At 42.4% G+C, this 13,194-nt stretch overlaps 1 protein-coding gene across 1 annotated transcript in view; it reads right to left on the bottom strand.

The window, feature by feature from the left end:
* Positions 1-12,421, bottom strand: part of STK17B (serine/threonine kinase 17b) — a 31,630-nt gene extending 19,209 nt beyond the window's left edge. The window contains exons 1-2 of the mRNA XM_089519549.1: positions 12,024-12,421; positions 2,732-2,897 (exon numbers count right to left, since the gene is read on the bottom strand). Of these exons, the coding sequence (XP_089375675.1) occupies positions 2,732-2,853 (122 nt within the window). The 5' untranslated portion in view covers positions 2,854-2,897; positions 12,024-12,421. The remainder of the gene's footprint in view (positions 1-2,731; positions 2,898-12,023) is intronic.
* Positions 12,422-13,194: the final 773 nt, after the last annotated feature.

The following is a 13,194-nucleotide window of genomic DNA, read 5'->3' as shown; positions in this document are numbered from 1 at the left end:
CTGCAATCTCTACTATCAGTATAATTCAAACATGACAAAAATCATGCATGATGAACCACAGACATTTATTTCAGCATGGAAGTACCTCACAAGTACATACAGTAAGATATATGTTTCTAATAGTTGACAATATGCATTATGTAGAATGCATATTATCTTAACAGATCAAACTGATAGCCATGGAGGAAAATTCGTCCTACGGGAAGTGTGCTATTGTACAATGAAATGGCACAACTGGGCATGGAAGCAGAGCTCAATGCATGTTGGTTCTGCTTACCAGCTAGCCAAACTCTGAGGTTGCCGAGTCCTCATCATTGGATGATTTTCACCCTTCTCACTGGGGATTAACAGGAGGCACCCATCAACCTCTGAGGTCTCCTGCAAAAGCTTGGATTAAGAGGATGTTTCACCTAAAAGCGTGGGCCTGAAGAGTTCATTAAAAGGAGAGACACATGCCACTGTCAATAAAGCGAGGGAGTTTAAAGAAGCTTGCATGAAGCTAGAAAGGGAAAACAAAGAAAACCAAATATAACTCAAATATAACTCAACATTAGAAAAGGGATTTAAGCTAACTGTAAAAGCAGTAAATCTTCCACATGAGGGCACTACACACACACAAAGCTGGAAAATATGAAATTTTATTAGCAGTTTAACACTATTTCTATTTCGAGATTGTGTACGTGTTTAGCTACATGTGGTTTTATTTGTATTTCATTTAATCATAAACTGCCTTGAGTACCAATCTTAGGGGGAAAGGCAATGTATAGATTGACTGACTGACTGAAAAAGACTGCCACCTCCCGACAGGGTTTTCTTTTCCCCTGCTCCTTTCAGTGCCTCTCCATAGGCAATCCAGAGCAGCATGGGCTCTAGTATTGGATGTATTGGCAAGGTCAGGTAAAAGCACCTGAGTGGTATGGCTTTCAAAGGGTGCAGGGGGCTGCACTCCCACTCATCTCATTTTGGATTTGATCTACTCCGGATCAACAAATATATAATTTTTAAAAGAAAAAATCATATTCAAGTTCAGAGCACAAAGCTATAAGCTTTCAACTGCTGACTCATATTAAACAGTGAAATTCAGTCACTGCAATGTTGTTGTTATTATTATTAACATTTATTTATAGAGTGCTGTAAAGTTTGCAGCATGCCACATTCAGTCACACACAATGTCACATTCTTCTTGTTGAGTCAGATTTCCTATGTCTTCCTACTTTCTGGGACATCTTCCTAGTCCTCACAAAGTATACTGTCCTTTGTAATGTTTTACTTCCAGACAGACTGGTGGTTTTCCTTTCCCTCGTAAAAGTGTTGTTGCAAACATATGGATAGTTTGTTCCCTGGGCAGCTGGAATGCTCACAAGATTCCATGATAAGCAGGTCACAGCCAGCATCTTAACTTCCACAAACACTAATGTGTTGTCCACAGAAATTAAAACACTTCAATTTCCAGCCCCTCATTTCTTGAAAGTTCAGTCAACATTGGAAAACTTTCTGTATTTTTATTTCATTAATACTGCATATGCAATGTGCTATATACTACAAGAGCACATTGTTTTGCAACCATTCATTAACATCAGGTAAAATTATCATCATTTTGTTGCTGCTCTGTGCCTCCAAGTTGTTTCCAATGTATGGCAACACTAAGGCAAATCTATCATGGGGTTTTCGTGGCAAGATTTCCTTAGAGAGGGATTGTCTTTGCATTCCTCTGAGGCTGAGTGTGTGACTTACTCCAAAGTCACCCAATGAGTTTCCATGGCTGAGCAGGGATCTGAACCCCAGCTTCCAGAGTCACAGTCCAACACTCAAACAACACCATCATTAGCTCACAGGTAAAATATATTGCATTATGTATTAACTGATTTGGAACAATAGATGGGTGGCACACACATGCCTAGATTCAAAAAGAATACCACACCATAATGACATTTACACCATTTTGCAATAACCAATGACCCATACTTCTCCAGAACAGAGGGGTTGAGAGGGGGTTGTTTCTTCCCTCATGGAAGCCTCTTATAGACTCTTCAAAGTCCAGCATGAAGTGAGAGATTGACACCCCCCCCCCCCAAAAAAAAACGTTCACTGCATGGGACTTGGAAGGGTCTGTCTTTCCTGCAGCAGATGAAATTAAAGACTCTTCCCATCTCATGTTCCCCACAATGCATGGAAAACTGAGGAATATCTCAATTACACTGTGTAAATGAAGCCACGTCATTGTTAGAAAGAGATACATGGACCCTGCTTCCAAGCAAGGGACCAGCTTGATTGGTGTATACTTGACCATAACTGAAACATTCCTCTGCCTGCCTCACATTTTCACTTTCCACAAACTGCTTTTGTATATGACTCCGGTCTGATTTTCAGCCTAATAGGAGCCATGCAAAAGCAAGCAAGGGAGAGAAGTCTGTATCAAGTTGAGATACAGAAGGCAACAGAAAGTAGGCCAAGGCAGCACAGCAGCAACATGGCCTAGGACTAAGGCAAGATGGATGAAGAAGGCCTATGGTGGGGCTTCAGAATGAAAATGTTCTGCAGCCTACTCTCCTCAGGTAAACAGGACTGGGACCCTCCTTTTCTTAATCAGTTGAGCCACAATGTAAAAAAAAATTAACTGATTTGTTCAAGTTAAATTTATGCTTTATATTATAGAGGTTACCCCACATGAATGAACACTCAAATGCAGAATAATATCAATTGTTAAAATATAAAGGCCAAATATTCTTACCTTCCCAACTCTTTTGGTTCTACTTCATAGAAACTGTGAAAGTTCTCTGTCTTTATTTGTGTCTGAAGAGATGCAGGCAACAAGCCTGGAAGGCTTTTGTTCTCAGACTTCCTCCTGGACATAGTCAGTGCATGGGGTCTCTCCAATTCTGGTTACCAATTTTCACCTGTCAAAGAAATATGTATTTAAATATAAGCGCCAAAGAGTCCTAGCACACAGTTATTCTTTGTAACCTTGGCTTCAGTTGGAATTCTGTCTCTTGCCTTTCTCCTAATATGGGACCCATGTACTTATTGTACAACAAAAAGCTGCTAGTTTTGAAATCTGAACAACATTTTGTATATTCAGAATGAAAGTATTTTGGAATACTGGATTACACTCCATGCCACAATAATCAGACATCCATTAGCATGACAGGACTCCCCGCTCCTCTGCAGCCCTCTATACAACCCAACTGCAGGCTCCAGGGTGTTTCCCAAACCTAGACCATGTTTTCATGGTGTGTAAGGGGTACATAGATTCATTCCCAATTCCAATTCCAATAACAGAATTAATTCTTAATTAATTTAATTGTAATTTTAGTAGTGGGATGGGGGATTGGGAAGGGACTAATTTTGAATTTTATTGTATTCTCTATGTATTTTTATTGCTGTAACCTGCCCGTATTCCTTGTGATTGGGTGGGCTATAAATAAATAAATAAATAAATAAATAAATAAATAAATAAATATTATTATTATTATCATCAGAAGCACTTCCATCAACAGAGTGACAGTGCTAGACACTATCCACTATAAGGTAACATGTAAATGGTATATGGTATTCAACTCAAAGTTTTTTAAAGGATGGAACTGTTAAATTATTTTTTGTTACCGCAATACTTAACATTTTTAGGTTACCCCAAAAATGTTATTACTATTTAATTAATTTCTATACTACTTGCTATAGAAAATGTCATCTCAAAGCAGTACAATGGGCCCTTGGCATCTGTTGGGGTTTAGTTCCAGCCCCCCTCCATGGATACCAAAATCAGTGGCTGCTCATATCCCATTAAGTACAATGGTGTAGTAAAATGGTGTCCCTTATATAAAATGGCAAAATCAAGGTTTGCATTTTGGAATTTATGTTTTTAAAAAATATTTTGAAACCATGGTTGGTTGATTCCATGAATAAAGAAGAATCAGTTGATACAGAAGCTGACTGTACAGTATTTTAAGATGAATAGAAAAGGAGTCAGGATTTGGATTAACAGTTTTCTATCCATATTAAAATTAGTATGTTAATTGTTTTCAGTGCCTTCAATATTTTTGTTACGATCTCAACAACTTTAATGGAGGGTATGTTCTTTGATAGGTTTTTTAAAATTTACAAGAATGTCAACAAAAGCAAATAAAGCTTTAAAACTGCTTGTACTTAGGGCATGCTAAGTTTGTTTAATTGATTTCTTCATTAAATATTTCAGTACCACTATTTTTGATTACTGAAAAAACCATTTGAGACATTTAAGCAGCAGGTAAAATTTAAGGCAACATTATTTCAAAGCTGGTTTACTAAATATACAGTTGCATACATATGTTAAATCATAACACTTATTTATGACACTAGAAAATGTTATTTATCAATTCAAAAATTTCCAACAAACAAACAAACCCCAATACCATTCAGTGTGTGTGTGGGGGGGGGGGAGAGGGTTTATATAGATCATCTAAACTCATGCTATTGCAGGTGAATTATTGGCATGCCTTCTTAAGGCTGACTATTAAATTGATTCTGCAAAGGGAGAGCCATAATGGCTTCTACATTGCTCTAAGTACGCCAACAAGCATGCAGACAGAGGTCTCCTAACAGATAGCAGAACTTTTTTCTCCCTCCCAATTTTTAAAAAAATCTTTGGTCTAAATAATCACAAGGATATGTAATAGTTAAGAAACAGATTTTATGATCAGCAACTAAATAATTAAAAGCAGATTAGACAAATAACAAGTAATACCATTTCACATATTCATAAATTAAAGAGTGTACAGTGTGATTGGTGTCATCTATAAATTGGCAAATGATTTATGATGGTAATCCCTAGCTGACTGGGAAGAGGTCCAAAATTTTCTCTCTTTGCTTAGCTATGATTTAGAGCTGCTCGCTCAAGGAGCATCTGAATGCCTGGTCTTTAAAGTCTCAACATTTGCTAACGCATTTCACATCCTTCCTGTCACTTCATGTAGTCCTACAGTAAAACGGATGCACACCCTAAGCAGAAGGCTGGTAAAGTATAAAGCATAACTAGAGCTTACTAAACTAGGCTCTCTACTTACATTCTAATCGTTTAAAATAGTTTTAGATGTTTTACCTTATATTTTGCATAAGTATAAATGTACACACTGGCTAAACTATGTATAGGTTGTGCAATTTTTTTAAGCACTACCAGTAACTACGATAGTACGTCAGTCAACATACTGAAGATTTACCACAAACTCTTCCGGAGAAAAGCAGAAGTTTTGTCCTGACGTCTTTAACTCTGTATCTTATTGGAATCTCTCATGATTCACACTTTATGACAGATCTATATGAATTGCATGCCATATTGTTGGCTTGGAACTCCAGCATCCTGACTAATACAAAGCTGATAATATATTCTTAAAGCCCCAAAAAAGCTAATGAAGGTTCTGTTTTTCTGGGTTTATGCTAAGGATTGTAACATGCTGTGACCAGATAGAATAATCAAGAATAAAAAGTAAAACCAAAACATAATGTGCATAAGTAGATGAGATGTAGTATTATACTATGAAAGTGGAGTTTGTTGTTGTGTGCCTTCAAGTCCCTTTTGACATATGACAACCCTAAGGTGAAATATCATGGGGGTTTTCTTGGCAAGTTTCTTCAGAGGGGGTTTGCCATTGCTATCCTCTGAGGCTGAGAGTGTGTGACTTTCCCCAGGTCACCTAATAGGTTTCATGGCCAAGCTGGGAATTGAACTCTGGTCTCCAGAGTCATAGTCCAACACTCAAACCACTATGCCACACTGGATCTCAAATTCAAAAATGGAGTTAAAAGTTATATTGTTCTGTTTAAATCAATGAAAAGCAAAGAACTTAATTTTATGACCAAATGGGTCACTTAAGTGGCAAAGCTGTCCATCAAATAATCAGTAAGCAGGAATTTTATATTTACGGTTTTAATCCTCATGCACTCAGGCTTACTTCCAAGTAAACACACAATGGAACAGGCTACAAGTCTTGAGTCTTACATCACATCCACTAAAACATTCTGACTTTCTGACTCACAGAATGCATGGAAATTAGTTATTTTGTTTAAAATAACACTTAAAATATATAAAAGGAGCTACAGTGTTTGAACCTTCAAAAGAAGGATATAAAACCCTTTGTTCTGAATTCTATTAATTAGTGGTTCTCAAACTGAGGCACAACTGGGGGGGGGGGGGTGTTGCGATAGATGCTCGGGGGGGGGGGGCATAAGTCGCTGTGTCATTGCCAGATGCTCTGTGATTCTATACTGCCAGACTTACAACCAGCCGATGCAGAAAATAGAGCTGACATGGCTGGCCAGCACATTCTGATAGGTGGCATGCTTGCACTGAATGCTGGTGGAGGACTCAGTTGTGGTGACAGAGCTGGTTACCCACTTTGTGGCCAGACTCAACTGTGCCAGCAGCCCAGTGTGCACACACTTGCATGTGCTGATGCCCCACCACTGCAAGTGCCCTAGGCAAACCAGGGCCAACACCAGCTTGGCTTGGATCCAGCCGCGGTACCAGCATGTCAAGCCCCTGCAACTGGCTCTGCTCTTCTTTCTCACCAATGGTAGCACCTACTGCCTGGAACACTTTTTGGACATGAGGGTCTTGTGGGTCTGTTCTGCTGGACCAGGACCAGCTTCTCTTCCCAAAAGAATCTTGACAAACCAGCAAGCAATACTACTACAGAACAAAAGCCATGTGTGACTGCAAAAACATTCATTTAATTACCCAGCTGCACATATGTGACCCCCAGAATTAAGTCCAACTGAGTTTAGCAGACCTTACTTATGAGGAGACAGCAGGCCTTACTTCTTACTGCTGGGTTCAATGGGCCTTACTTCTAATGAGTTTCAGCCTAAGGCCCACAGCTATCCATACATGCATTATACACAAACATTCAGTCCCACTTAATATGATGGAGTCTACAATTTCAGAACCCAGACAGGGTGGTGGGGTTGCTGGAATGCCCCTCCAAGACTGGGATGTCTCTCAAAATGAATGGGAGGGGGCAATGTCTGCACATACATGAAAAGGGGGTCACAGCGCTAAATGTTTGAAAAGCACTCCTATTAACTGTTTGAATATAAAGTTACTTAAGATTACAGGTATAGCATTAAATATCTCAAAAAATGCCCACAAATAAAATAATTCTAAATAAAGACCAGAGACATGAAGAGTAAGAATTTTTTTTAAAAAAATTGGAAAAATACCTGTTTCATTTTTGCCATGTAAAATAGATGTTCAATTTTTCCAGTAAAAAAGCCTGAAACTCTGGGGACCATACGTGTGTGTGTGTGTGTGTGTGTGTGTGTGCGTGCAGACATATTTTCTCTTCCTGAGGGAGTGAAATAATTTTTAAGACAAGTTTTTATTCAATCAAAATGTCAGGAACTATAACGATTCAAACCCATGATAGCCTACTTGCTTTCAGAGCCATCCCTTTCCAGACTGCAGAGTATGGGCCTGATGGACATGAAGACAGAAATTAATGCTCAAATTCAACAGTTAATATTTCAGAAACCAATTCAGATCAGAGACAACTGTACTGCTAACCTAGTCTAACCTAGTCTAGCATAAAATCCAACTCCATGAGCCTATTTCTGTCCAAATAATCCATTTTTATTTTGTTTATTAATGGTTTTTATATTCATTTTTAGTACAGAGAAAGGGTGAGAAAATATAGCCTTTCTGAGGCCCTCCAGGGCCCCAAAATCTTTTGTTGGAAAAAGAAATTAGCCTTCAATGTGGAGGGAAATTTTCCCAGGAGGCCTTTTTTCTAAAAGGAAGTGAAACAGAAGTTGGCTTCCACCTTACTTCCTGTTAGAAAAAAGGACCTCTCCTGGGCCTAACCTCCTCCCTTGAAACATGGCAAAATTCCCCTCATCCACTCCAAAGGCCATTTGCTGGCAAATAAATTATTATTATTATTATTATTATTATTATTATTATCATTATTATTTGCAAGGAGCACAACCTTCCAAGGTCTCCTAGAGGGCCAACTGCAGCCCTTCCAATCATGACACTTGTCCTCCTCTGGTATAGAGAGTATTCACGGTTTTTCATATATACCACCAAAGCTTTTATATTTGTAAATTTCAGAAATATGCCAAACAATAAAAATATATATTTTATATAAGTTATGAAGTGTTCTATGTTTCCAAACCAGTAAAATGTTATGCTGGTGAAGTATGGTATTTCAGGCCTTTCCCAACTTTGTTTTTTCTTATCATTTCAAAATTACCAAAAATGTTACATCTCTAGTACAGATTTACACTGACAGTAGTGCAAATACCTCTTGAGAGAGACACAATTTTCATGGGCTAAAAAGCAAGACGGTGGTATAATTTTATGTCTGACTACAATGACAAGTAGGTGATTGAACTACGAATGGTGAAGAGATAATGCTTATCTGGCTCCTACTCTGCTTTTATGATGAAGTTCAAGATGTCTGGCTTATTCTATGTAGCTATGCGCTGATGTGGCTGAGAAGGAATGGGCCACCATCCCATAGGTCTGAGTGACTTACAGATGTTTCTTCATGTCCCCAGTCCTGCCTCCTGAGGGCTCATAAATTAAGGCTGCAACCCTAAACTAGTAACTAGGGAATGATTCCCATTGAACTCAGTGCCAAAGGTTTTAGGGATACAAAGGACTTCATGAAAAGAAAATAGCCTTGTAATGCGGGGTGGAGGGGGGTGTAGTTATGATGTTGAAACACTATAAATAACCTGTTCTAAAACCAATCGAGAGGGCAATGCCTTTTGCAGGCAGTCACCTGCTACATAACTTCTCATTAAAGAGGTCAGCACCAGCTCCAGCAGAGGCAAGGTACCTGAAATGAATCCCTTCCAAGTGAGACACTTTCTCCCTGCTTCCAAATTCTGCAAGGCAAGTGAAGGCAGGGCACTGGTTGTACCGTGACTAACTCTGCTTTCCAAGCAGTCATCCCAGGTGCAATGCCCAGCTAATGCAAAATGGTTTAAAAGAGCCGATCTAGTGTAGTGGCTCAAGTGCCCTCCCTCCAGTCCATCTGCCTTGGTCCAGGCCTCAGAGGGAGAGAAGAACCACTGGACCTCATCCCCTTTCCCTCCACCATTCCCTTCTCCTTTTGTTTTGTGTCTTTTAGATTGTAAGCCTGAGGGCAGGGAACTGTCTGATTAAAAATAATAATTGTAAGCCGCTCTGAGAGCCATTAGGGCTGAAGGGAGTGGTATAAATACCATAAATAAATAAATAAATAAATAAATAAATAAGTAAGTAAGTAAGTGTTGGACTGGACTTGGCAGGAGAGCCAGTTTCAAGACTCCAGTGAACCAGGGCATTCCCTGGGTGACCTTGGGCCACTCCCTCACTTTCTGCCAGACCTGCCTCCCAGTTTGGTATGAGGCCTGAAGAGAAGAGGAGGAAAGCCATAGGCACCATCTTGAGCTCACTGTACCAAAGGGTAATAAGTAATCAACCTACCCAATGGAAGTAACTGCCCTTTCACTTGCCACAGTTTGCATGCTCAGAGGAGCGATGGGCAGGCAGTGAGTGCAAGAAAGAGGAACTGGTGGACAAGAAAGCTTCCGGGGGGGTGGGGGGTGACAATGACCATTTTGCAGAAATGTGGGCCTCAGCTGGTGCCCAGCAATACCAACCCCTCCTGGCACTGACAGAGGTGCTACAAAGTGGACTCAGAGAAAGCTGCTTTATGTGAAGCGACAGAAGCAGCAACACTCAAAGACCTTTTAGTACTTCAAGAGCTACACCACTTCTAACACACAAGTACAGTCAGCACTCCATATCCACAGATTTGACTATGCACAGCTTGAAAATATTCCCTAAAACGTGTAAATTTCAGAAAGCAAACCTTGATTTTGCTATTTTATAAAAGGGGCATCATTTTACTACCCCATTGTAGTAGATAATGGGACCTGAGCATCCAGAGATTTTGGTGTCCATGGGAGGTTCTGGAACCCAATCCCATGAAGATACCAAAGGCCCACTGCATTAGGTTCTTACTATATTTAAGGTCTCATTTTGCACCTTATTTTGAGCCATTGTTTATTCACCATATATTGCCTAGAGCAGTGGTCCTCAAACTGTGCTCTTTAGGAGATTTTGAGTTTCAGCATCCAGAAGCCCCAGCCATATTGGACAACAGTCTGGGACTCTGGGAGCTGGAGTCCAAAATCCCTTAAAGAGCACAGTTTGGAGACCATGGAGCAAGAAGGTGCCATGAGTATACAATGATCACACACAGCAAAAAGCCCTCTATTCCATACACAAGGGTGCTCTCTTTCTTGTCCAGCAGCTGCTCCTGCCACAGATGCGCATATTTTTAGACACAAATAATCACTCTGCTCTCTTACAAACCAGCCCGACTGACATCTTGTGTTCATCAATTCCACAGATGAGGGTGCGTGTTGTATGATAACGCAGTTGCGTGGTCACCTACACAAAAGGATCGCACACAGCAAAGGAAAAACGATAGGAAAGCATCGAAAGAGATTAGAAGATGTTGAAGCAAAACATTATGGGAAAGGAACCACCCTCTGTGGCTATTTTTTGCAGCATCTGCAGGCAAGATGCTGGGGGTTAGGCAAGGATAAAAGCGACGCCGATTAAAAAAGCTGCTCCGGCAAAAAGACAAAAATCCCGACACCTGCAAGCCTGGGGCCCTGGAGCTGCGCACGTCCCACTAATTTAACTCCTACCCTGACCTATGACTAAAAAGGCGCATCTACACTGTACACACAACACTGCTTTAACTGCTGTCCTACAGAATCCTGGGCTTGGTTGCTTTGTAGCACAGTGTAGTGGTTTCAGTGCAGGACTGGGTTACAAGAGGTATTTATGGATATGTAAGCATGGCATCGTGCAGCGGTTCTCAACCTGTGGGTCTCGACCCCTTTAGGGGTTGAACGACACTTTCACAGGGGTCGCTTAAGACCACTGCAAAACATGTATTACCAATGGTCTTGGGGACTGAGGCCCTGCACAGTTTTATGGCTGGGGGTCACCCCCACATGAGGAACTGTATTAAAGGGTCCCAGCATTAGGAAGGTTGAGAACCGCTGGCGTAGTGATTCGAGTGTTAGGCCGGGAATCTGTCAGAGACCAGGGTGATAATGGTCATAATAATGGCCCAAAACATACTGCAGACATGATCCAGTTTGAGAGAGCTTTACCTGCCCTGGCTCAGTGATATTAGGAAGTCCTGGGAGCTGTAGTTTTGTGAGGCACTGAGCCTTCTCTGCCAGAGAGCTCTGGTGCCACAATAAACTACAATCCCCAGGGTTCCCTAATAGCACTGAGCCAGGGGCAGTTAAGGCGGTCTCAAAGTGGATTATTTCTGCAGTGTGTTTGGGGGGACCACGGGCAACAAATCAGAGCCTCCCAGGGGCACTTGTAGAAGCCGTGTGAAAGCGCCTCCTGGTTCCTGCAGGGCAGACCCAGCAGCAGCAGCAGCGCCTTGCCCTCCCTGCCAGGCAGAAGAAGACGCCAACGTGACTCTCCCTGGCTGAATGGCTGGCTCTCCATTGGACTCTTCTTCTTCTTCTTCTTCCTTCTCATCTGACCGCTTTTGAACCCAGCGCAAAGTGGGTCCTTTTGGAGAAAGGCTCTTGGCTCAGCAGAGGCGACCAAGGGGGACTACATTTCCCACCCCCGCTCGCCCTCCGCTGAGGGGATGATGGGAGTTGTAGTCCAAGAGACGAAACCTGGGAAGCATCGCCAGGCAAAGGAGGAGGTGGAGGATTACATTTCCCATCCTCACTCTCCTCGACCCCAGCTGGAGGATGATGGGAGTTGTAGTCCAAGAGACCAGACCTGGAAAGCATCGTCGGGCAAAAGAGGAGGAGGAGGAGGAGGTTGAGGACTACATTTCCCATCCCCGCTCTCCTCAGGGACGCTCTCCTTCAGCTGAGAGGGGACGATGGGAGTTGTAGTCCAAGAGATCCAACCTGGGAACCGCACCAAGGCAAAGAGAGAGGAAGAAAAGGGAGGGAAGGTCTCTCTCCATCCTCCTCCCATCGGACATGGCCACTCACTCACTCACCTGCGCTCCTCGGAAGCGATGGCCAGCCTGGTCCTCTTTTATCTCTTCGTCCCCTTGTTCTTGTTCTTCTCTGCCAGACTCGCTTCTCCGTATTCTTCTTCTTCTTTTTTTAAAGCGCAGCAGCAACCGCCGTCTCTCTCTCTCTCTCTCTCTCTCTTCCTTGCGCGTGCTCGCGCTCCCTTTCAGCGGCGGCGCGCGTGCCCCACTGCGCTCGCCCCCGCCGCCGTGGCTGGCCTTTTTTGAAAAGCGCCCAGCCGGTTTGCCTGTGTCTGAGGCTGGTCGAAAAGAAAAGGAACGCCGGCGGTTGCTTGGTCCCGCCCCCTTTGCTGACACCTCAGCCAATCACATGCTTCCGAGGCACAAGACTGACAGCACGAAACAAACCCCGCCCCCTTCCTTCATCCCTTCCTAGTTCCTTCTTCTCGTCTCTCTTTCTTTTCCTTGCTTTTTTCCCTCCCCCCTCCCCCCTCCCTGCTCTTTATAAGGCTTCTTCTTCCTTGTTTAAGTGGCAGGTCGCTTCAGCCAATCGCTTTTAAGGAATGGAGAGAAGAGGGCGGGCCAAAGCCTGGCGTTGAAGGAGATTGGAAAGGAATGAAAAGGAGGCGGGGCTAGAATCTCGGTTTAAACCATATACGCAAAAAAAAAGGGGGGGGGGAAAGAATGACGAAAATGGTTGTGAGGGAAAAAGAAATGTTTCTGTCAGGAAGGGCAGAGCTTAGAAAAGTTACTTTTTAGGACCACAGTGCCAGAGGCAGGAGGGGCTTGTACCTTTTCAGTCCCCCTTTGGGAGTTGTAGTCCAAAAAAGTAACTTTTCTAAGGTTTACATAAGAGAAACAGTCCCATTTCTCTCACAGCCCCCTTCCACCATCCTTTATTTGTGTCAGGGTGACTAATAAGGTTGCATCCACGCTGGAGAAATAATCCGGTTTGGCACCGCTTTAACTCTTATCTGGCTCAACAAACTCCAACTCCCAGAATTCCATAGCCTTGAGCCAAATTTAAAGCGGTGCCAAACCGGGTTATTTCTCCAGTGTGGATGCAGCAGCCTCACTCGCTCATCCAAAATATGGGCAGGTGCAAAGTCCACACAACAACACAACACGACAGTATGAAGCACCTTGCAAGGGAGAGGCCACAGGTTTAAATAAAAGGCCTCTTTAATACCACAGG

The sequence above is a fragment of the Sceloporus occidentalis genome, unplaced genomic scaffold, assembly GCF_023333645.1.
Source record: "Sceloporus occidentalis isolate IW3139 unplaced genomic scaffold, rSceOcc1.0.p SCAF_4, whole genome shotgun sequence".
NCBI classification, from domain to species: domain Eukaryota; kingdom Metazoa; phylum Chordata; class Lepidosauria; order Squamata; family Phrynosomatidae; genus Sceloporus; species Sceloporus occidentalis.
Note: the sequence above shows the minus strand (reverse complement) of the source record. Positions and strands in the feature narration are given on the sequence as shown.